Source organism: Pogona vitticeps, chromosome 6 (assembly GCF_051106095.1).
Source record: "Pogona vitticeps strain Pit_001003342236 chromosome 6, PviZW2.1, whole genome shotgun sequence".
NCBI lineage: Eukaryota > Metazoa > Chordata > Lepidosauria > Squamata > Agamidae > Pogona > Pogona vitticeps.
Genome location: NC_135788.1, coordinates 21384561 through 21409915, shown reverse-complemented (window position 1 = coordinate 21409915; position 25355 = coordinate 21384561). Strand labels below are relative to the sequence as shown.

At 39.1% G+C, this 25355-nt stretch overlaps 1 protein-coding gene across 1 annotated transcript in view; it reads left to right on the top strand.

Annotated features, from left to right (window-relative positions):
- The window catches only part of LOC110090121 (macrophage mannose receptor 1), a 40877-nt gene that overhangs the window by 4893 nt on the left and 10629 nt on the right, over nt 1-25355 (top strand). The window contains exons 3-22 of the mRNA XM_073003092.2: nt 384-557; nt 1157-1321; nt 2123-2236; nt 3053-3196; nt 3893-4075; nt 4553-4710; nt 5142-5255; nt 6135-6250; nt 7365-7513; nt 7639-7838; nt 8489-8610; nt 12218-12296; nt 14236-14377; nt 15406-15441; nt 16627-16796; nt 17402-17469; nt 20595-20695; nt 22028-22170; nt 22509-22623; nt 24615-24757. Of these exons, the coding sequence (XP_072859193.2) occupies nt 384-557; nt 1157-1321; nt 2123-2236; nt 3053-3196; nt 3893-4075; nt 4553-4710; nt 5142-5255; nt 6135-6250; nt 7365-7513; nt 7639-7838; nt 8489-8610; nt 12218-12296; nt 14236-14377; nt 15406-15441; nt 16627-16796; nt 17402-17469; nt 20595-20695; nt 22028-22170; nt 22509-22623; nt 24615-24757 (2636 nt within the window). The remainder of the gene's footprint in view (nt 1-383; nt 558-1156; nt 1322-2122; nt 2237-3052; nt 3197-3892; nt 4076-4552; nt 4711-5141; nt 5256-6134; nt 6251-7364; nt 7514-7638; nt 7839-8488; nt 8611-12217; nt 12297-14235; nt 14378-15405; nt 15442-16626; nt 16797-17401; nt 17470-20594; nt 20696-22027; nt 22171-22508; nt 22624-24614; nt 24758-25355) is intronic.

Genomic DNA, 25355 nt, shown 5'->3' with positions numbered 1-25355 from the left:
ACATTGGTTACTCTGCTTGGAATGGCTTGATCTACCACAATTGCCTGTGGCATTAGTTTCTGGTTTGTTTGTTTTTTGTCAGCCTTACCTTTTTAAAGGAATTCCTTTACATCTCTCTCTCTCTCTCTCTCTCTCTCACACACACACACACACACACACACACACACACACACACACACACACACACACACACACACACACACAGAGAGAGAGAGAGAGAGAGAGAGAGAGAGAGAGAGAGAATGTGTACATCACACTGCACAAGACTCTGGAATAGGATCTGTCTGTAACATTTTTCATTTATTCATATTTCATCTGTTCTAATGCCAGTTCCATTCAGAATTTTCCAGCCTAATCTAGTATTTATATAATTTCCCCATTAGCTCTTTTTACTATAAAAGGCAACTCCTTTGGAGCCCCCTGCATATTCCCATTCAAGTATAAGAATAAATGGCATGCCAAATGCATCAGTGATGATGACGAAAATGCTCGACTGTGGTGCGGAACAACTTCAGATGTGGATACAGATTTTTCAGTGGGATTCTGCCCAGTGAAAGGTAAACTCTTTGGAAAGTTTAAGTGAATGTTTGCTTCCTAGATTTTTATATTATAAAGTGGAGAACATTTGCACCTTGTTCCTTTTGTCACATGGTTTCCTTTCCACAAATACAACACAATATAAAAATCATGCTGAGTACTCATGGCAGTCCTGTGTAAAAGAGCATATGATAGTAATAACATAAAATGTATCTATACTGTATGGGTGGCTCCATCCTATGGAATCCTGGAATTTGTAGTGTGAGGAGATAATTTGGAATCTTCTGAGAGGAGGGTGCAAACTGAGAGCAATGAAGGTGTCACACACCTCCAGTTCCCCTGTTTGTTTTTCTAGACACCTGGGTTCCCTTTCGGGCACGACATGTACTTTTCACCCTTTTTCGCTGCCACCAGAGGATATGTTCCTCTCTGTACCAAATATGACTATTAAATCAGTGTTGTCCAATATAAAAATGTGCTGATATTTATTTTGTTTCTTGAAATTGATTTGTAAATTCTTTAGAAAAGTTGTAGCTGGAACCAACAGTAGCTTATTGCTGGATTTAGCTCTACCACCAGTGATTTCATGATGTGACACTAATTTTATCAATTCTTGTAGATGATCATGATGAATTCTTCTGGACCAGAAACCAGTGGACAGGAGATCTTTACCAGATCAATTCAGATTCAGCTCTTACATGGTTCCAAGCAAGAAAAAGCTGTCAGCAACAAAATGCAGAATTATTAAGCATCAAAGAGCTGCATGAGCAAACATACCTGACAGGTATAACAGAACATAAATATACCTTAAAAGGAATCAACTATTTTGGACATCATTAATAAATATAGTCTCCCCTACAGGTAGAGATTACAAGAATGAAATATGGGGAAAGTTAAATTTGTTTTCCAAGGGGAACTAACAAACTGGAAGTTCTCCTGCAATGGTCTAAGTGTTCTTTATTTGAATTTCTGGATTTGTCACACTGAAACCATATGTAGGTAGAGTATCCACTGCACCTAGATTTGCCATTTTTAACAACTATATTACAAACAAAAATGCATGAGCTGAAACTGATCAATTGCTGTATCTCGATAGTGGAGGAAAGGTTTTATCTGATACAATGGTGCCTTGCAAGATGAATGCCTCGCCAGATGAAAAACCTGCAAGACAAAAGTGTTTTGCGATTGTTGTGGTGACTTGCAAGACGGCTTTTTCTATGCCCGTGCTTCACAAAATGATTTTCCCCCTGCAAGAGCGATGCCTTGCAAGATGAAAATAATTCTTTCGTCTTGCGAGGTTTCCCATAAGAATGCATTGTAATGCATTCCTATGGGAAACCGCGCTTTTGCAAGATGAAAATTTCGCAATACGACGCTACTCATGGAATGAATTACGTTTGTCTTGCGAGGCACCACTGTAAATTTCTTTGACACAAGCTGTCAATTCTCTAAGAGTTATACGAGAAGAAACACTGACAATTCTAATTACATCAGGCTGCGATTTTTGATTTATTTTTTTTAGCTTCATAACTGCTAATCTCTTACTGTGGATAATATGATCTAAATGGTTTATTTTCCTTAACAGGATTAACAAGTAGTGTGGACACTGATTACTGGATTGGTCTTAACAGTTTAGATTTGGACAGTGGATGGGAATGGATTAGCAAACATCCGTTAAGATACTTAAACTGGTCACCAGGTGAGTGCACCCTACAATTCAGTGCTGAAAGGTAACATCATTTAATTTAATCATATATTCAAATTGTTTGAAGGAATGTAGTAATGCTTAAAGCATTTGAAACACCGTGGATTCTATCTTGATTTTAAATTAAGGCTTAGGACACCTCTAAGAACAACTCTTTTGAGGTCTTACTGTAATTGTTAAATTTAATTTAACCAACACTTTTTATATTACTGTCTTGTTTCACATATCAAACATTGCATATAACTATTATATTACACACACACACACACACACACACACACACACACACACACACATCTCTATTCTGATTTCATCATACATTGTTCAAGAGGTATTGTTTAAGAGGAAGAGTAGTAATACAATAATTTTGATAAATCACCAGATAAGTAAAGATGTATGTGTGTGTGTGAATCTGCTCTTTCCTAGCTTTCAGTGCCTTCCATTTTAAATTATGAGGTACTGTACTACCTGTTCTTCAGTCATGGTGTTGCACTGGTGGAGAAACACACATTCACAATGTGATAACCTGTTCTCATAGTAACATAAGTGATGTGCAGGTAGAACATAACAGTTATATAACATAATTCTGTCCACATAGTAAACAGATTTATGACAATAGCTGGGTGTCTTTCCATTGTCAGGTAGAGAGCAGCTCATCTACATAGTACCCCCACCCCATCCTGTTTCGCTGGTTGGTACAAGTCAGTCTTGGAACAAAAGTGAAGAATAATACAGAACCAATCCTGGCTTAATTTTATGTTGAAACATTAACGAAATATGTTTTTGTGGGTCATACATTTTCTTTTAAAGGTAGCCCATCTTTGGAAACAGCTAAAATCTGTGGATCAATGCAATCTAAGAATGGCAGATGGAGGAATAATATGTGTGACCAGAAGTTTGGGTACATTTGCAAAAAAGAAAACTCTTCACTAGATGAGCCTGTTATTCCCACAGGTTGGAGCATTATATGAAATAATAATATCCTGGAATGATGTTTACCAATATATAAACTTTGTACAAATGATGACTTTCAGAAGGTCTTATCATTGACAGCCCTGCTCAGGTCTTGCAAAGTCAAGGCAGAAATTTGCTTTATTGAGTGAATCCACATCATAAAAGCTTTTCCTAGCATACTTTAAGATTGCAGTCCTGCAAAAACAGCGCACAGGATATACAAACAGGCAGCCAGGCAACAAACAGACAGACAGACAGACAGACAGACAGACAGACAGGCAGGCAGGCAGGCAGGCAGGCAGGCAGGCAGGCAGGCAGGCAGGCAGGCAGGCAGGCAGGCAGGCAGGCAGACAGACAGACAGACAGACAGACAGACAGATAGATAGATAGATAGATAGATAGATAGATAGATAGATAGATAGATAGATAGATAGATAGATAGATAGATAGATAGATAGATAGATGTATTGCAAGATTTGTTATAATTTTTGTGGCTCTTATTAGACAAACGTGCCATATAAACTTATCCTCTCTACTCAGATGTCATTACCAGAATTGCCTTAGCTGAATTCTTCTAGAACTCCTGCTAAATTCTTGGTTAACTTCTAATCAGCTAATGTGGTCAATTGCAAAATTAAGTCACACTAGGGATTTTTAGTGTGTAAGTTATTTTAAATGTTATTGTTCTCATTTCAGATGGCTTGAAGCCCATTAAATGTCCGGATGGCTGGGTTGCTTATGCCCAGCACTGTTACCATCTTAACAGAAACCCCAAGACATGGAAAGGTGCACTGTCAGCCTGTCGAAGGTCAGGTGGGGATTTAATTAGTATACACAGCATTGAAGAATACAGCTTTGCCATTTCTCAGCTTGATTACAGTAAGTATATCCAGAATGTTTTTTGCTACCATAAACAAATAGACTTTCCTCAGGCTCCTGAACATTTGGTCTTCACTTCAGAACCAAAAGAGTAAGAATATTCATGAACCCATCAGCTCTGCTATATTCATAGTTATCCTAGATCAAATAAATAAACTTCATAATTACAACAAGAACACACTCCAGAACAGTGTCTTCCAGTTCGGTTGAATGTTGCATGGATATGAGACTTAAAAAATATCATGGGCTTATTTTTCTGATGTCCTTTCTGTTGGCAGAAGGCATAACAAGGGGAAGACACTTTCTGTCGTAATGTCAATAATTTCTAGCCAGTATGAGGTATTAGCAACTCAGTCACTGAAGACGAAATGTGCTTTCAGGGGCTGCTTCCTTGTTTTACTGTTCAAATGTCCACCTCTTTTAGATTATTTTCTTCATTATTCCAAACTGACAATTTTCATGTCTTTATCTTCATAGAAACAACAGATATCCTGTGGATAGGACTGAATGACCAGAAGAGCCCAATGTATTTTGAATGGAGTGATGGCAGTAGAGTGAGATTTACCAAGTGGCAGCGAGGAGAACCTACGCACATCAATAATGTGCAAGAAGATTGTGTCGTCATGAGTGGAGAGGTAAACAGAAGGAACCAGTGTTATGTCTAGTAGAAATGTATTTCCTTTGCATCCTGTTTTGTGAAAAAGGAGATTCCTCAGTTATGCATCAGTGCTCAGGTGGGAAAGGCTTCTCAGGAGTCAGATGGGTTGCTGAATAACATTCTCAGTCCTTCATGGTGAGACTTCAGTAGCATAGCCCTTTGCTACTTCCCATGGTTACAGAGAAATTTCTTTAATTATTAGTAGTAACCTGGCAAATTGGGCACAAATCTTTATGGAGGATATAAATTTCAGGAAAGTGCAGGCTTAACAGACATTTTGTTAAACGGTCCAACTTGTGCAGAAAAAGAATGCTTTGCATTAGAATGAAAGGCATTAAAATTTACGAGACTTAATGTAATGAATTATTTCACCTGAGAATTAAGATTTCTTTGCATTCCCATGTCTAGAATGGATATTGGGCTGATTATTATTGTGAAGAGGAACTTGGTTACATCTGTAAAAGAGAACCTTTGCGGTATCTTCCAGAAGAAGATGAAACAGTTGATCCAACATGCCAGAAAGTAAGTAAAGTATCTGGTAGTAAATGAACCAATGGCTTGGCACAGGTAATTCTTACATTAAAGCAGAGGCATCAGCAGCCATTTTGGAACTTGGGATGAGAAACACCATTTTCTACTTCCTCCATTCTGAGGTAGGGCATGAGGTTGTCCCTAAGAAAAAAGAGGAGGACAATGTTCCCCTCAAAATCCATAGAACGTTTAGGCTTTCAAAAAGAAAGAAAGGAAAATAATAGGCCTGGAGATGTTACAGTTTATTAGTGTAACACTCACTAGTAGATTAGACATGGGGACGAATTAAAAAACAGATCGAGATATTCGTGGAAAATCGCTGATCCATTAAATATTCATCCCTTCATATTCATGGGTTCTGGAGACCCTCATGAAAATGAAGGGATGAATATTTCCCCATGTTATTTGTTCCTTCGTAATAATAATAAAAAACCACATTCTGCAGAATGGACTCGCCAGAAAGGTGAATCGTCCCCATCTCTACAATAGATTCATATCTAGAATTTAAGTCCCACTGATTCAAACCCTTAGAAGCACTCAACATGGCATATGAATGAACTCTTTCATTTCACAAAGTCCTGCTTTCTTCCCTAGAAGCGAGACTGCCTTTTAGGTGACAAACAAGCCTCCTTCTGCCTGGAATTACAGTGGGGGAGATTTGTGTTATGACTAATGGCTGTATAGTTTAATAGTGAACCTTGGAAGTAATCTGGTGATAAAAGAAACATGGCCTTTCTTTCATAATGGGGTACATTTTAAGGCAACTTTCTCTTGAATTAACATGATTGTTAAATTAATTAAATGAAACTGATATGTCATGTGACATTAATATTGTTGTAACTGTGGCTGCCGGTTCTTTTATATTGACAGGGCTGGAAAAGGCATGGGTTTTACTGTTATTTAATTGGAAAGACATCTGTAACATTTTCAGAAGCAAAGACATTCTGTGAAGCCAACAAGGGATCTCTGACTTCTGTAGAGGACAGGTATGGAAAAGATTTTTTTCTGAAATCAAGAGGAAAAGAACAAAAGATAAGAATTTAAAAATAATGATAGATGCAATAGCTGAAATCCTTCAATATGGCCCTGCCAGTGCTGTGGAAGGGACATCAATACCAGCAGCAGACTTCTTTGGCTTCCTTTGTGATGGGGGTGGTGCATGTGGCTCATACAGTATGCAAAGGAAGTAAGCATCATGCACCCCAAAATCAAAAAAGGAAGCCTTTTGGTGCTGAGAGTGACACCATGCCCATTGTGCAAGCGGATCTGCTCAACAGGATTTTAACCAATGTATTTCTCTGTGTTTGTTGAATGTCATAATATTGCCAACCAGCCTTGTGATGACTAGAGATGTTTGGGGGCATCTCCTCTCTTCAATTTCTGGTCAAGACAATGGAAAGTCTAGTTGCTTCTTTAGTTGTGACTACATAGATTATCAAGCAGTTTCTCTGGGTGGGTAAAGTATGCCATGGGCAAACGTTTGCAAATGTTGCATCCCTTGACTATATAATGCATTGTTTTATATAGTGTTCTGTGATTAAATTGGCTCACTTTCTTTAAATTATCTGCTTTTCTTTTCTTATTAATACATTCTAGGTTCAATTCATTTTTGATCTGTGGCTTGACTGGCTTCTTTCAGTCCCCTACTTTACAGGGATTTAAATTCTTTGTCATTAATTTACTGATGCTCCTTGGCTTTACAGATTTGCAGCCTCTCAAAATGGATAAATGCTTTCTGGAATGTCTTGAATCTGTAACAATAAGCTCCACATTTTATCTGTATTACACATGGGATTTGATGTGTAGTTGCTGGTATTATACATTTGTTATTGTTTTGTAGTTCTTACACAATTGTGATAGGTGTCAAGTCAATTTGTGTTGGTTTATTATACAGTACGTATAGTGTGCTTTGGTTATTGACAGGTGATATGTGAACTTAGATATTATCATTTATCACTGTGTTCCACCAGAACCTCCAGGCTTTAGATGCTGAATAGATGAGGAACATCTTGTGATAAGTCATCAGTTCTTATCAGAAATTCTAAAATGTAAGGAAAAGTCCTCTCGTTTGAATGTCTTGTTGTCACTTTCTACCCATAGATATGAACAAGCCTACTTGACCAGTCTAGTTGGACTACGTTCTGAAAAATATTTCTGGATTGGCCTATCAGATGTCGCAAAACCAGGGACTTTCAACTGGACCAATGGAGATAAGGTCATGTTCACCCACTGGAATACAGACATGCCTGGTATGTATTCCCGGGGTTTGCCAGGAATAATGTTTCATTGTGGAAAGGGTTTAATGGCTTTTTGTACAGTATATGTGTATGAAAGCAAATTCAATGTAATGAGTCACTGTCTTGTTTTCAAAAAGAACAACATTCTGGCTGTGTTGCCATGAGAACAGGAACTGCAGCTGGATTATGGGATGTTGTGAATTGTGAAGAGAAAGCAGCTTTCCTCTGCAGACATTGGGCAGAAGGTGTAACCCCTCCACCTGTTCCACCCCCAACTACTCCACCCCCATGCCCAGAGGGATGGTCTGCAAGTACAACCAGGAATGTGTGCTTCAAAGTAGGTCCAAAATTCTGAATCCACCTATTTCCATATTTAATTAATGAAGCCTAGGTGGAAAACTCTAAATTAGAAGTGTGCAGCAACTACAAGATTTTGTCGAGACCTTGATTCAACAGTGTGGGTAACAAAATTTGGCATGGACCTATTAGAATGCTGAGAGAAGATGAAGAAAAGTAAAGGTTCATGCCTCTTACTGACTATGACTAGAATAGATGCATCTAGAAGTTTTTCTATTTGTTAATTCAATAACATTTGCATCTCTATGAGCCCTTTAGGTCGGCCAGATTTAAGATAGATACAGTACGTACTGTACATACAGGCAGTTATGTCCTGCCAACAAAGCTTTCTCATCAAGGCTTTTGAGGTTATCCCAAAAGGGATACAGTTTTTGTCTCTTTTGTTTTGTTTTTAAATTAACCAGTATTCTGAATATGCACCCTGCAGAAAATTTTCTCAGGGCTTCAGATTTCCAAAGACAGGCAGCACATAGCAGCCCTCCATGAGCAACATGTCATGTTTTGGAACAGCAGGTGTAGTGTTTTATGTGGAAGATATTTTGGGGAGGGTAAAGAGGTTGAAGTCCAGAGCAGAAGAAGAAATTACATAGAGGTTCATATTTTTGATAAAACATGTTTTTATGCATTAAGGCATTTACTGAAGAAAAATATAAAGCGAAAACCTGGTTTGAAGCACGAGATTTCTGTAGAGAAATTGGAGGTGATCTGATATCTATCCACAGTATAGAAGAGCAGTCTTTACTAGCAAAACGGTGAGTTTCATAAAATGTTTATTAATTTACATTATCTCCAGATCGTAAGCTGTTCTGATCCAAGATATAGATTGTGAAGTTCACTTTTGGGTTTCAAAAAGATGTAAAACATAATTTTCCACTAAAGCAACGATGACTGACTTTCTTTAGAATACGACATGGCCATGGAGCTTTTATATGCATATTATGTTACTCAGTCTTTTGAAAACTGTTTATGCCTATAGAACCAAGGACCCAGTAAATCACCAAGATGCATGGTATTCCACATTGCCGAGAATGTTCAGGAGAATGTTCAGCTGTTCACCCTTCCCTTTTAACATTTTAAGTATCACAATAATAATAATAATAATAATAATAATAATAATAATAATAATAATAATAATAATAATAATAATAATAATAATAATAATAATAATAATAATAATAATAATTTATTATGGTCAGTGACCAGGAAGATAAAAATACATTACAGTGGTGCCTCCACTTACGACCATAATCTGTTCCAGAAGATGGATGTTAAGTCAAAATGGTCATAAGTCGAAGCACCATTTCCCATAGGAATGTATTGAAACCCCATTAATCTGTTCCGGCCAAAGAAAAAAATCATTTTAAAAAAATCAGTGCAAGACTCATTGGAAATGCAATTAATCCCTTCCGGCCGGGGGGAAGGGGAAAGAAAAGCAATCAAACATTCAAGACCCATTGCAAATGCAGAGAAAACAAATGGAGCAGATTTGAAATGCACAGAGAACAGAGGGACAAGGTTGGAAATGCACAAAAAAACAAAGGAAAAAGCAAGGGAAGCATACAGGACCAATTGCAAGTGCACATAAAAACAAACGGACCAGATTGGAAATGCACAGAGAACAGAGGGACAAGGTCGGAAATGCACAGAAAACAAAGGAAAAGGCAAGGGAAGCATGCAGGACCCATCAGAAATGGGGGAAAACCTCAAAAAGCAACCAAGACCCATCGGAAATGGGGGGGGAACCCAACAAACAAACAAACCCCCAAGACCCATCACAGCACAGAAACATAAACCTCCCCAGCCTAAAACCACACTGCAAAAATACACAGTACAGTTTTTAAAAAACAGAAAACAGCACCTTACCTCCTTGCAAACACACACGCCCCCACTCTGAAACAGAAGCCAGGCGGTCTCAAGCCTCCTTCCATCGCACTCACTCTAACTGTCCGGGTGAAAGAGCTGCAAAGAAGCAGCCTCTTTCACCACCTGCAGTTAGCAATTTTTCCCTGCCTTTTTCTGTTCATAAGTGGAAGTTCTGCTTGCAAGTAGAAGCAAAATTTTGCAGCCGGAGCTGGTCGTAAGTCAAATTGGTTGTAAATAAGGACGTTCGTAAGTGGAGGCACCACTGTATTTAGATAAAAATCACATAATATCAGAGACATTGATCGAGACATGACATGAGATGACATCATCTATGCACATGCTGGCTCTTTTACAACATGAAAATTAAGAAGATGTTCTGCGTTAGCCAGTAGTATTGAAGGATATACGTAAAAGCTTTAAAAACATCACAGCAGTCACATGATATAGGATGAGCTTAGGAGACACATGTAACCATCAATATGCCACCCGAGCTCTCCTAGAAAGTAAGTTAAGCAAAACATCTCTAACAAGGGCGGGGGCACTCGAAGACCTTGTGTGGCCAGGAAACTGTGGCAAGCTATTATGGCAGCACAGTATTTGGCCATTTTACAAGAAATGTAAGAAACCTTACCGGAGAGCAGCAAAAGAATATAAAATTTGTTGGATCTCCCCAGAAATTTTTGAAAAATAGGGGTGAGAAGATCCTTGTGGAGATCTCGATAGAAATGACAGTATAAGAGGACATGCCCCACTGTTTCTACTTCACCACCACCACAAGGACATAAACTATCAGAATAGGGTATGGCTTGAAATCTTTTTTCTAGGAGATTAGAAAGCAACACATTAAATCTAGCTAAAGTAAAAATTTGTCTAGATTTAGGTGGTGTTATACTGGTCAGATAGGTGGGAAGTATAAAGGTGTTATTGTTTTTTACAACACTGGATTTGTCCAGTGAACCTAAATGTTCTTAAAGTTCTATGTTTCGGCCCCATGGAGTCTCAAATGTGGAGTTCCACAGAGGTCGATAATTTCCCCAATGCTGTTTAACATCTATATGAGACCGCTGGGTGGGGTTATCAGGGGGTGTGGAGCATCGTGTCATCAATATGCAGGTGATGCCGTCCTGTCCCTTCAGCGCTGCCTGGGGACCGTACTGCAATGGATGCAGGAAAATGGGCTGAGGTTGAACCCGGACAACACGGAGGTTCTAAGGATGAGTGCCCCTGTGGTCGGTGGCTTGGGTGACTCTCTCTCATTTGGGGGGGTGACCTTGGCCGTTAAGAGTGGGGTTCGCAGCTTGGGGATCCATCTGGTCCTGGCGCTCACCATGGAAACGCAGGTGGCATCAGTAGTCTGTACCGCCTTTTTCCATCTCTGGTGGATTGCTCAGCTGCGGTCCTACCTTGATACGGGTGCACTCACTACCTTGGTGCATGCGCTCGTAATCTCAAGATTAGACCACTGTAACGCGCTCTATGGGGGGCTGCCTTTGAGGCTGATGCGGAAACTTCAGGTGGTGCAGAATGCGGCGGCCAGACTCCTTAGTGGAGTGAGAAAATACCAACATATTTCTCCTACTCTGGCCGCATTGCATTGGCTGCCTATCCATTTCTGCATCAACTTTAAAGTTTTAATGCTTACTTATAAGGCCCTAAACAGTTTAGGACCTCAATATTTGGTGGAACGCCTACTCCCACCAAGTTCAATCCGGATCACTCATGCAAGTCAGGAGGTGAGGTTGAGGGGCCTGACGCCCAGAGAGGCCCGGAAGGAAAAGATACGAAATCGGGCCTTTTCAGTGGTACCTCCTTGTGTCTTGAACAAACTTCCTCTGGAGATTCGCGCAGCCCCTACCCTGGGTATCTTTAAAAGCCAAGTAAAAACATGTATGTTTATTCAGGCCTTCCCTCCAGTCAATACTTGATTCTCTCTTCTCATTTCTCCTTTATTGAGTTTTACTCTATTTTCTTGGTTTCCACATTTTCATTTGTAGATTTATGTAACTATGTGTGTTTTATGAATTGTTTGTATTATATTGGAAGCCGCTCAGAGTGGTCACATAGACCAGATGGGCGGGATGCAAATCAAATAAATAAATAAATAAATAAATAAAATATGTTACAGATCCTTAGCTTGATGGCTGATTTGGCTTTGGCATAACCCATCACTATAAAGGTGTTTGGGGAAAGATCAATTAGCAGAGCCTGATTTGTTAAGTGACACTTCCATTCTGATTGGAAGGTGTCAGAAAGAGTTAATGGTGCTGCCAAACTTTGTGGGAAGAAGGTAAGCTTTGGCCAGTGTTTCAACATATATAGACTTTGGTACATGATCTGATAGAAACTAAAGCAGCCTCTAGGCATAGAGCTGTGTCAGGGACACAAGGAGGCACTGCCAATATAGCTCTCAGAAATTTGGACTAGACAAACTCAAGGGGCTTAGGTATCACAAGATGCACACTCCTTAAGTCTGTGTAACTGTTTGTTATATTTCAGGAACCATAAAAAATATCCCTGGATTGGCTTAAATTCTTTGGATCCCGATGAAGGATTTCGTTGGAGTGATGGATCTCCTGTAAGTGGGTTGTTAATGCTATTTTTGAATAATCAAATGTTTCACTGAGGATGTGCTCAGAATACAGATGTTGAGATGGCTCTGTAACCGTCAACCAACTGAAATATTGGGCATCTCCATCAGCTGAAAATCATAAACATGTGGATTGGGAAGCCTATGTTTGAGTGGTCTATTCACAAGGGCTCCATTTAACCCCAAATTCATACCATATCAGAAACATCTCCACCTTCTTCTAGAATGCAGTACTGATACAGGCCAGAAGCAAAATGATAATATGAATACAGTGGTACCTCACTTAACGATTGCCTCATTAAACGACAAAACCGCTATACGATGACTGTTTTGCGATCACTTTTGCGATCGCAAAACTATGTTTTAATAGGCAAATTTCGCTTCCAACAATCGGTTCTCTGCTTCAGAAACCGATTCTTTGCTAGACAACATTTTTAAAACAGCTGATTGGCGGCTTCAAAATGGCCACCCACTGTGTAAAATGGCTCCCCGCTGTGTTTTTGGATGGATTCCTCACTTTACAGACACCGAAAATGGCCACCCCTATGGAGGATCTTCACTGGACTGTGAGTTATTCAGCCCATTGGAATGCATTGAACGGTTTTCAATGTGTTTCAATGGGATTTTTTATTTCACTTAATGAGGATTTCGCTCTACAGCGATTTTGCTGGAATGGATTATCCTTGTTAAGCGAGGCACCACTGTATTGGCTTGGAAGATGGGGGCGTACAGTTGTCTGCTAGCATCATTTTTAGTCTCTGAAATAGCTTTCAGCGTTTCAACTTTAATTAAATGATATTTTTGGTTTTTAGCTTTATCTGACTATTGCATTTGACATTAAAAGGACTAACATCGAGCACTGCATTACCTAAGGGAATTGCCTTTGGTGACTGGTTTCCAATAGTTTGATGGAATAAAACTGAGTAATATATTTACTGGCCAGGATGCTCCTGTGTCTGCATATGGTTTTTGTAAGTTGATGCGGCTAATTTTAGTTAATTGATCAGGATCACATGTGTGACTAAGCATGTCACAGACATGCCCTGGCTGCATGTCAATTAATTGGGGCAAGTTAAATAAAATGTACACAAACACCTGTAAGAGCCTTGCCAAATTGCTTACAATAAAAAAAACAGCAACAAACACTGTAGTACTATGCATTTTTTAAAAAACTAACAGATGAATTTCGGAGTGAGTTTTGGTAAATTAAAATCTACTTCCGGAGACATCTGCAGTACAATATTTAGGACACAGGTTTATAGACACAACATACAATTGATTCACCAAATTCCCACATATTCTTATTGTTGTTATTATGTACTGTCAAATCACCTTTAATGTATGCCACCATATGAATGAGCAGTCTCCAAATGTTCTTTCAGCAGCCTTGTTCAACTCTTGTAAATTCAAGTCTGCGGTTCTTTTATGGAGTCGGTGAATCTTGTATTTTGTCTTTCTCTTTTCTTGTTGCCTTCAACCTTTCCCGACATTATTGACTTCACCAAAGAATCCTGCCTTTTCATGATGTGCCTAAAGTAGGACAGCCTCCGGTTTATTATTTCGCCTCCAGAGATAGTTCAGGCTTGATTTGCTCTGGGACCCATTTGTTGGTCCAGAGTATCCTGCAAATCTCTCCTCCAGCACTATATTTCAAATGAATCATTTTTTTCTGTCAGCTTTCTTTACTGTCCAGCTTTCAAAGTGCCTACTGTAGTGCATCTTACTATGCAAAACAACAGGATTTTAGCCAATGAGACTCATGACAAGACTTAGGCCACTGTGTTTACTTCCCCCAAAATGGGTGTGGAAACAAGCACAAGCAAACCATTGCAAGTCCACTATTACTCATTCAGTCTGCCTTTCTTCTGAATATTAGTACTGATGTTATTTTTAAGAAAATGGTAACAAAACGTTATTTCTACTACAGATGGACTTTGAAAGTCAATATTTCTGGAGAGCAGTATCTACAAAACATGACAAAGAGTGTGCAACACTAGGCTGGTCTCATAGGATTTGGATATATCATCCATGTGACTATATGTTCCACTGGGTTTGCCAAATAAAACGAGGTAAGATACTGTCTTTGTTATGATAGTTTTCTCAAGGAAAATATATTATTCTTTATATCATGTAAAAACATGGCTGTGAGGGTCCGCTATTCTTCACCTCCCCCGTCCCAAATAAAGCCGTAGACGCATTTGAACTAAACCATTTGTCTTCTTTATTTAACTGGGGTAAAGGAATAGAAATGTCAATCAACTTGGGAACAAACTTCTCCTGCTGAAGTAACGGTTCATACAGGGGCACCCAATCTTCATCGAACGGGTTACTTGACTTCGACGCCCATGGACCGGCCTGAACCTGTGAGGGTTCTTCGGGATCGAAGTCTTCCCGCTCCGTCGTTAATAGTGGGGTAGTCTCTTCGAACCCTGCATATCCCCAGGGTATGGAGGTCTCTGCCCCGGGGTGTTCCCAAGGTCCGGATAATACCCCAGTCTCTTCAGTTCCTCCAGATGCCATCTGGTCTTCTCCTCTTTCTCTCTCTCTACCCTTCTCTTCTCCTCTACTAATTTCCTGCGCCACTCTCGGGTCTCTCTCTCTTCCCAGTAAGAGGGGCGGACCCTAGCCTCATTCCTCCTTCTCTCCTCTGCCTCCTGTTTAGTCAGGCAGACCTGTTCCCATTTACCCGACCAGGGGTCTTGGATGGATACCCACTCCCATCCACCTTCTTCCCCTGCCCGTCGGTGACTGACCTCTCCTGCCGCTCCCTCCTCAGGATCCTTAGCCCCCCTTCCCGCCCAAACCAGAGGAGTCTGGGTAGCTATATTTAACCCCTTCAGCCCCCTTTCCAAGTCTACTGTATCAACGGACTGGTGTAGCATCTGGGGTGGGAATGGCTTGGGGGCTGTCTGAGTGCCCACGGAGGCTTTTGGGCGAGACGGCACTCCCAGCATCACCTCACGACCCGGCTCACGGGTGTCACAATGGCAAACATTAATTTTATTTGTATCATTTGCTTCTACCAATATGAAATACTGTAGTATATTCCATATAAATTGCATTTGGATATTTTGTTAATTGATATCTGATTTTTCAGGTGTTCCTTTAAAACCAGAACCAAGCAATACTTTAGGTATGTTGATCATTTTCGTGTGAAAAATGTTTTGAATATAACGTCTGCTCGTATTTGTAACATACTGTGGTGTATTGTGTGTGTGTTTTTTTTTTTTTTTTTTTTTTTGAAGAGCCACCATGCTGGATCAAAAACTTATCTATGTTTTGGTCCAATATTCTGTGCATGTTGTAGCCAATCTGAAGCAGAACTCTGAGCACTACTGCGCACTCCATCTTGTGTTCCCAGCAACTGTTATAATCATAATTATTATTATGTGCCATGACATGAATTCTGACTTTCGAGGTAGAGAGTCCTCAGAAGTGGTCAATCATTTGTTCTTCTAGGAATATCCTGGTACTGATATGCAAACACTGATTCTGATGTTAGAAAGGATAAGCAATCTGTGGCCGTAACCTGCATGAATTTACCCAGTCCTCTTTTAAAGCCATCCAAACTGACAGCTATCACTGCATTTTGTGGCAAATATTTCCACAGTTTAAATATTCACCACAAAAGGAAGGAGAAAACTCCATTTGATCTCTCCTGAATATTCTGCCACTCAGCTTCAGGAGAAGAACTTAGTTCACAATAATTTGAGAGACACAGAGAGAGAAATGTTTCTTACCGATGCAAGTATTTCAGTGAAGGTCATTACTGCAGCACAAGGCATGCTGGGGACAGCACTCAGAGTCAGGCACTGGAAAAGCTCGGACTAGCCCTGATTGTGCCTCGCATAGGATTTGCCTTTTCTATAGTAGTCACACACTGGATCTACATTTTCATTGTGCTGTTTACCACCATCCTGGTATCACTTTGTTTGTCAGTCACTGCCAGCTCAGATTCCATTGGTGTATATTTGAACTTTGAAGTTTTTGGCATCACTTTGCACATCCTTACACTCAATCTCACTTGCCACTTCACAACCCATCCCCTCACCTTGGAACCTTTCAGACCTCATCAGATCAGTTTTGGCTTTCTCTGCTTTAAACAGTTTGACATCATGAAGAAATGTGACCACATTACTGCTCACTGAACAAGCTAAAAAGCATTGGTCCAATTTTAAGCACTCCCTCTGGGACGCTACTGTTCATATCCTTCCATTGTGAGAACTGACCATTTATTCTGTTTCTATTTCTGTTTCCTGTTCTTAGCCCAGTTTGCATTTAACAAAAAAGAGCATTTCTGTTTCTATTTACTTTGCAGAATATTCTTATAAAATAATTGAAGATGGCTGGATTGCATATGAGAGCAATGAATATTATTTCAGTAACATCACATTGTCTGCAGAAAGAGCCCAGAAATTTTGCAAGACGCATGGTGGAGGTCTTGCTATCATTGAGAATGAAAGTGAAAACAATTTTCTGAGGAAATATGTAAGAAATATCTGGAATATATACTTTTTCTATCTAATATAATTAGTTTCTAAAAAGAGACAGGGGGTATAATTTGAGGATCACCATTCCTGTCCTTTTTAAAGCATTTTCAGCAAGGGGCTGAGGGCAGAAAATGAGGGAATGATCACATGAGGCAAATATTCCCTAGTTGCATTTTAATATTATAATAGTTAATCACAATTCAATATTATTACCTACTGTATATTTATTTGTACTTGCTTTCCAATTATATTGTGAACTGCAATTTCTGGGTAAATGTGAATTTGTGCTATAACCTCATTCGCTGTCTTGGAAACAAATCTCATTAAACTTAGTGGACCTTATTTCAAAGAGTACATAAACAGGATTGCACTATTGTGTTTTTAGAACCACAAAAGTGTCAGAAAAAGTTCGATCCAGCATCACTAACTTTTTCCTGTATGGCCTTGATTGGTAAATTCTGCTGTTCTTGAGGATTAACTGAATTAGGTTCATCTGGAGAAAAGCGTATTTAATGTAAATTAATAATATTTAATTATATTTAATACAAAGCTGTGTAATATTTTGTTGCATTTATTTCCTATTCTTCCTGTATATCATTCCAGAATTTCTTTTATGGAGCTCGCCATGATCGCTATATTGGCTTATTGTTGGGGTTTGACAGAAAGTTCAGGTAAGTGAACAATTTCTCTGGTTCTCACCTTCACACATACACTTCATAGAACAGATATTTAATTAAAGAAATTGGCCAGAATCCAGTTGTTAGTCCCAATTAAAAGATGTATTGGAACATGGTGAGTCATTATTACATTCTAATAGGGACGTGGTGGCGCTGCGGGCTAAACCGCAGAAGCCTGTGCTGCAGGGTCAGAAGACCAAGCAGTCGTAAGATCGAATCCACGCGACGGAGTGAGCGCCCGTTGCTTGTCCCAGCTCCCGCCAACCTAGCGGTTCGAAAGCATGCAAATGCAAGTAGATAAATAGGGACCACTTCGGTGGGAAGGTAACAGCGTTCCGTGTCTAAGTTGCACTGGCCATGTGACCACGGAAGATTGTCTTCGGACAAAACGCTGGCTGTATGGCTTGGAAACGGGGATGAGCACCGCCCCCTAGAGTCGAACACGACTGGACAAAAATTGTCAAGGGCAACCTTTACCTTTACCTTTAATATTTCAGTGGATCTACTGTAGTTGGAATTAACACAGAGATTTAGACCCCTCTCTGTGGTGGTTCAGCATGTGAGACAAGATCCTGGAGTCACAACACCTGTGGAGAGTGCTCATAAATAGCAGAGCTCTCGCCTTGAGACTTGTAAGCCCCACTCTATGTATAGGAGCACAACAAAACTGGAAATGGAGAAAATGGGCCCAAAATATTTATTTATCTAAAATATTTATATACCGCCTTTCTCCTGAAGGATGCAAGGTGGCTTACAGTATATAAAAGAAACAAAGTTGAAAGCCAATTAATAAATGATTACAATATTTAAAAAAGCATTGAACAAACATCATATTAAAACTCATAATAACAATATTAAAAACACAAGTAAATCACAGAATACTTCCTTTAAAAATGCCCCCTGGCAAAGCAATAAATATATCAATTTGAATAACGATGAAATAAGAACCATGTTTTTACTTGTTAGCAAGCTTATTAGCATTAAAGTAAAGATGCTAGGAGCAAATACCTGGTGGGGGATGAACAGAATAAAATTTAGTTTTCAAAAATACTGGCTGCTTTGTTTTCATTTATTTTCTTTTCATTCTCAAAATGAATTTGGGGAGTTTTTCATTACATGGGTGTCTGAGAACATTAGCCAGTATATGGTTTAATCCAAGAAATGTATAGGATACATTCAGATGCTCAAAGGAGATTTCTAGTGTTATTTTTAAAAGTTACAACAACATACCTCCTAACGTGCTCCTTAGAAATGCTAGATATCTGATATCACATTATTATTTTAATCCTTATTTGTATCCTACCTCTCAGGGTATATACTCTTCCAAGGTAGCTTATAAGTAACATGAAAACACATAAATAATAATAGTTTTAAAAATCATATCAAAATAAGTACTCTTCAAAATCTCTTCAAAAACTAGACTGGTTGCTAATATCTGGCTCTATAGAAGGAGAGGACCATCCAGCTACAACAGGAGCCACCATTTGACGTTATCTTCCTTTGCTCTCTTGCCATTCTTGGCCAAAGAAGAATTAATGAGACCCGGGAGTTGTCAGGCCAGATCGTCCAGGTAGAGCAGGCTCTCAGGTGTTCTTACAGGCCTTCCTCGCACTCCTGGTATGTTTCCTGCTGCACAAATAGTTTCAATTGTACTATATGATGGACGGAGAAGATAATCTCTTACACTGAGAAGAGTCTGCACCAGAATTGCAAATGTCAGATCTAAAACTTGATTAGTGAAAATGAAACATTAGAAATTTAGAAAAATTACTCATGGTTGTTCATTGGTAAAACTGTGAATGTTTAACCACAATTACTTCTATTGGCACATTTAATTAAAATCTTAATTTTGTGAAGTGTCTCTGGAATCGATTGTTCTTGTTGTTTAGTCGTTTAGTCGTGTCCGACTCTTTGTGACCCCATGGATCAGAGCACACTTGGCCCTCCTGTCTTCCAGTGCCTCCCAGAGTTGGGTCAAAGTCATGTTGGTAGTTTCGATGACACTGTCCAACCATCTCGTCCTCAGCCTCAGGATCTGTCCTTCCAGTGAGCACTCAGGCTTGATTTCCTTTAGAATGGATAGGTTTGTTCTCCTTGTAGTCCAGGGGACTCTCAAGAGCCTCTTCCAGCACCACAATTCAAAAGCAGAAATTCTTCAGCAGCCAGCCTTCTTATGGTCCAGCTCTCACTTCCGTATCACTCCAAATCTATCCTCCTTCACAGAACTATGAAAGTATTTCAAATTATACTGTAAAAATGCAAAAGCTTTCTAAATATTAATATTATTAAAAGATAAGAAAGTATTATTGTAAGTCTTACTTTAAAAACAAGGAAAATATCAAAATTGCTAACAGTAAAAATATGTACAGCAAAAAAGCTTTACTTAGCCTCTAAGCATGTTAAGAACTCATGCAGAAAAAGATTTTCTTATCCAGCCTAATGTAAAATTCTTTTTTCTTTTCTTTTTTTTGCCAGCATCTATTGCTGTGCTACTACATATTCTTTGATGTCTGTTGCCCATCTGCTTGTCCATTCATGACTGTGTGTGCCCCATCACTCTATTTATAACTCTCCATCTATGGTACTTAAATATAACATATTGTTTAATTTCTTAGTGTTCAAATATTAATACTCTTCTGAAAAATGGCAGTATTCCTATGAAAGACATTCAACATTTAGCTGTCATAAATCTGTTTACAGTTTCTATAACTTTAATCTGCAGTCAGTTGTTTTGGATACTCATCGAAGTGTTATGAGATTACTCACAGTAGCAGTTCCAAGCCATAGTTTTAAACTGTATTTTATTTTAAGACTTTTTTTCTGCTCAACCCACCCATGATGATTTTAAATTCCTATGGAACACAACATCAAATATTGACACACTGCCTATTGGGGAAGGTTGCTAACTTTTTTCTGGCAGGGCTACTGAGCCTTGAACAGTTGATTAAAATAGATAGAAATTCAAAATCAGCAGATTAAAAAAATCAGGATTGAAATATTATCCCAGTCTGGAGTTTCCTTGGATGAAGAATAAACACCCACACTTTTGTATTTATGTGCATTGTAGAAGAAGGACCAATTTGAATTGTTCTGTTCAATTTTCACATCCTTTTCATTAGCTGGATAGATGGAAGTCCAGTGATCTATACAGCTTGGGCCCCGGATGAACCCAATTTTGCAAATGATGATGAAAACTGTGTGGTTATGTACGCCAAAACGGGTAGGTAGAAGAGCAACTCATTTACAGCTCCTTGGATTCGTTCCAGAATTAATTCCTAAATTTGAGTGGAACATTCAAACAGTGGAACTTACAGTATATTGATCATAGTTAGCTGACTTCCCACTGTTTTGAGTAGGCCTGCTTTATATAAAATTCTGAAACCATCCCATTGGATTTGCAGTCATAATCATTATCCTAATCAAAAATACACATTGGGAGAAAAACAGGGAAATATCTTCTTGTACAACTCTGATCTTTCTCAAAGAGTCTTATACCACCTTAAAAGGCTACATAAGGCTTTCTGAATTGCTGCATCTCTTTATCAAATCTGTATTATGTGAGCAAGAATAGAAAGCAACATAGGTTTGGGAAGACTTAGTTTGTGATATTTTAATATCTCTGTGACTTTAAATCACAGATCTGAAGACATCTGCTTGTTTATTGCTTTTATAGCCCACTTTTCTTCCAGCATGTTTCATAACTCAGCAAATATGGGATTGATAGACAGACCCCCTTCCAGAATGTGACCAGACCTAGGGTCAAATTAGAGGTTAATAGAAATGTGGATTCCCTCAGATTTACTTCTGCTCCCTTCCAAATTTCCTTAGAGCTGCAGTATGCAGTGGTGCCTCGCAAGACGAATGTAATTTGTTCCGCGAGAAGTATTGTCTTGCGAAAAAAAATCGTCTTGGGAAGTTCCCTATGGGAACCTTGCAAGACGAATGAAATTTATTCGTCTTGCGAGGCATCGATCTCGAAAAAAAGTCTTGTGAAGCATGGTCATAGAAGAAACCATCTTGCAAGGCGTCATAGCGATTGCAAAAAACAATCGTCTTGCGGGTTTTTTGTCCTGCAAGGCATTCATCTTGCAATGCACCACTGCATGTCTCAGCAATTAGACTTGGAAATTAGGCTTGACTCATTTGTGATTACGCCAATGACTAGTTACAAAACAAAGTAAACAAAATGCACCAGGAAGGTGGGCTGAAGATTGGCTTTTCTTTTAAAACAAGGTGACAAAGTCATTACAAATGCCCAGTTATGCTAGCCCTTCAGACACTATAACTTACACAATTTTCTAGCTGAAGAGGGGAATGTTCTATGACAAACAGGTGTGTTTTGGTCACTTAAGAGATGTCCTAAATGCATAATGCAGTTGATCCTTAGCCCATTTACCTTAATAATGTAACTTCAGGCTTTATATAACATAAGTGTGAGTTTCACATTTCCTCTGTTATTCACTTCAGTTTTTGATATATGCACGGAGAAGTACTTTTTTTAGGTTGGAAATAATCCAGTTTTACCAATTGCTAACATAATTTCTCTGTTTAGGTTTATGGAATGACATAAATTGTGGTACTCAGCAGTATTTTGTCTGCGAAAGACATAACCGTTCTGTCCGTTCAACTGTTGCTCCCACATCACCCCCACCACAGGGGGGCTGTGCTGACGGCTGGCTTTTCTTTGATAACAAGGTAACAAAAGTTGTGACAAAATCAGCAAATACTTTGGGATTTGCTCCATTTAGAAAATGGGTGAAATCGAAGTAATTGTTCCTGCCTGTACGATGCAAAGGCTAAATGGAATTAATCCACCCCTTTGGGTTGCAAAATGGCTTTTTTTCACTTTTGGGAAGAGGCTACTACTTTGTCTTGCCAGAAAGATTTGAAAGGACTTTTTTTGGCTTGTCTGTAGAGGAGGAGGGGGAAGGAGCAGAAGCAAGAATGCCTGCCTAGAGAAAATGAGATTAATGATTAATGAATTCACAAATGACAGAATTTTAAAGATTGTCCCTCTTTTTATTACCCTCAAGTGCTTCCAAATATTTGGTTTTAATGAAGAAGAGAGAAAAAACTGGACTGCAGCACGTACTGATTGCAAAAATCAAGATGGAAACCTGGCAACAATACCAAACAAAGCTGTTCAAGGTATGGTCAGTTCTTGAAAACATTCTCTTCTTTTAGGTATTTTTTTAAAGCCCCAAACACCTATTCTGATAAACTTCAGGGTTTACTGATGTTAAAGCTGTACTATAGCTTTTTTCCCCAGCTGCTGCCCAGGTTGCATGTGAAACTGAAAAAAATACATGTGAGGAGGTGGAAAATGGAAAAATGCTGAAGCACTGCATAGCATAATCTCCCTCCATGTTGTTCTCATTACCCAAGAAGCATGAAAAAAATCCATTTTCCAGGGGCTCCCAGGAGCAAATTTAAAGTGCACCAGAGCAAATGTCTATCCTGAATCAATGCAAATCTTTGTGTGCAGGGTTGTGTTAATAACATCATAATGGCAGGTTCTCAATGACTGAGTGCCATCTTAGGAGTATTTAAAAGTGACAAAATATGTAAGATGAGGTTTCTATCATGCAACACCAATTATTGAAGAGGGACTGTCTGCTTAGAACCCTCCCATCGCTACACAATGTTGTTGGATAGGTATCTTAAAGCTTCTTGATTTGGAAACAGGTATTATCTTTCCAAATAAAGTTCCAGTCTGAGGAAGTAACAAAGCTTGTATGACAAAATCATATTCCGTTTCAGAGGTCAGTCTGAGAGAAATAATATGTTGTCTATTACTTAGAAAGAAAAATGTGGAAAAAATATTGGTTCCAACTAGTCTCAGACCCAGCCTTATTTAAACTGTAGTCATTTTCCACCTGTTAAGTTTCCAAAGTAGGCCATAAGTAGAGGACACACTGTTGAGAGTATGGTTGAGCAAATGACTGTCAGTAGCAAAACTGATGTGCAGGCATACAGTTTGTTCTCTCTTGGTTTGGCCTGCTCTGTACAGTGGTACAATTAAGAGTGACATTATTTCCTTCCATACGCCTCCATCAATCTCTCTCTGTTGTTCTCATTGGTCCATAGATAGCAAATCCGATTATCTGTTTCTCTCAGATGTGTAGTTCACTACAGGGCCCAAAGTAGACATGGAGAGAAATGTGTATTCTTTTCTATTAGCACATTTTGCCCCCCAAAAGTGGATATCCTCAGGTATTCAGCCCTTGGAAAACAGTCCTCAAAATTAAGCCTATGCTTACTTCTCGAGAGACCAATCACAAACCATGTCTATCTTTGTAAAACATAGAGGTAAAGGAAGCCACATACCATGACAAACTGAATGTAGTCAGCAGAGGAGACCCTCCTCTTGGTCCCATTGCCAGCACAGGTACAGCTGATAGAGACACGGGAGAGGATGTTTCTCCATGGCAACTCCCAGGCTATGGAACGCTCTTCCTCGGGAGACCAGGATGGCCCCTTCCCTGTTATCCTTCAAAAAAAGCTAGACCCATCTCTTCAGGCAGGCTTTCAACAATTAAAGCTGAATTCCTGAACCCCATTTTAGCAGATAAATTTAATTTTTCCATGTTTAAATCTTTTAATTAAATTTTAAATCATATACAGCGGACCCTCGACTTACAGAATTAATCCATATTGGAACAGTGGCTGTAGGTTGAGGCTCCATTGACCTACAAAAAGTCTGTAGGTTAAGCTCCATTGACCTACAATGCATTGAAACCGATTAATCCGTAACCGGCCATTTTTGTTCCATTTTGCTTTTTTTTTTTCCTGGTCTGTAGGTCAATTTTCCGTCTGCAAGTCAGAACTAAATTTTGCAGCCAGAGAAGTCTGTAACTTGGAAAATCTGTAAGTAGAGCTGTCTGTAAGTCGAGGGTCCACTTTAAGTCGAGGGTCCACTGTATCTTGCCAGCCTTGGCCAGCATGGCCAATGGTGAGCACTGATAGGAATTCCATTCTAGGAACAACTAGAAGGCTACAGGCTCCCTCTTTTGTGTGTTAATGTAGGAAAACAATTTTTCTAAAATATAATCAGTTCAGTTCTTGTTCTAAGTTGTTCAATTGAATGATATATGATTTTCAGAAAGTTTATGGCAGAGTGTTTCTTTGTTTTCTCTCAGCTTTCCTCACGATGCACTTAAAAAGTGTTTCAGCAGACACCTGGATTGGGCTGAACGATATCGCTTCAGAGAGGACATTCGTTTGGACAGACGGAAGTGGTGTCTACTACACAAATTGGGGCAACGGCTTTCCAATTCATCATGTAAGTCCTCTTGGCAAAGGCTTTCATCCTTTTTCTTGGCTGCAGCATATGCACTTGATGGTTTGCTTCTACAGGAAGCCTCTGTAGACAAGAATATTTGTAGTGAGGTAGGATTGTTGCAGACAAAGTGCTTATGTCATCTTAAAACGCTGTCTTTAAAAATATAAAATAGATTAGGGGGTATAGGATTGCAAATGTACGATTTAATTTTGTTCATTACACTTTTCTTATTTCCATTTTTTTGCCATAGAGGAGGGAGTCAACCCTCCATATCCTGTGAGACTGTAACTTCCATCAGCTCTAGACAACATAAGCAATTAATTAATGGTGGGAATGAGGAATGGGCAGACATAGGATGCTACTTTGAGTCTTCTTCTTCTTCTTCTTCTTCTTCTTCTTCTTCTTCTTCTTCGTAGTAGTAGTAGTAGTAGTAGTAGTAGTAGTAGTAGTAGTAGTAGTAGTAGTAGTAGTAGTAGTATGTCGCATTTCTCCCAACAAGGGACCCAAAGTGGCTCACAACATTAGAATTCACACAATTTAAAAACACAATAAGTTAAATATTAAAAGATAAATTAAACAATATATGAATTAAAAATTA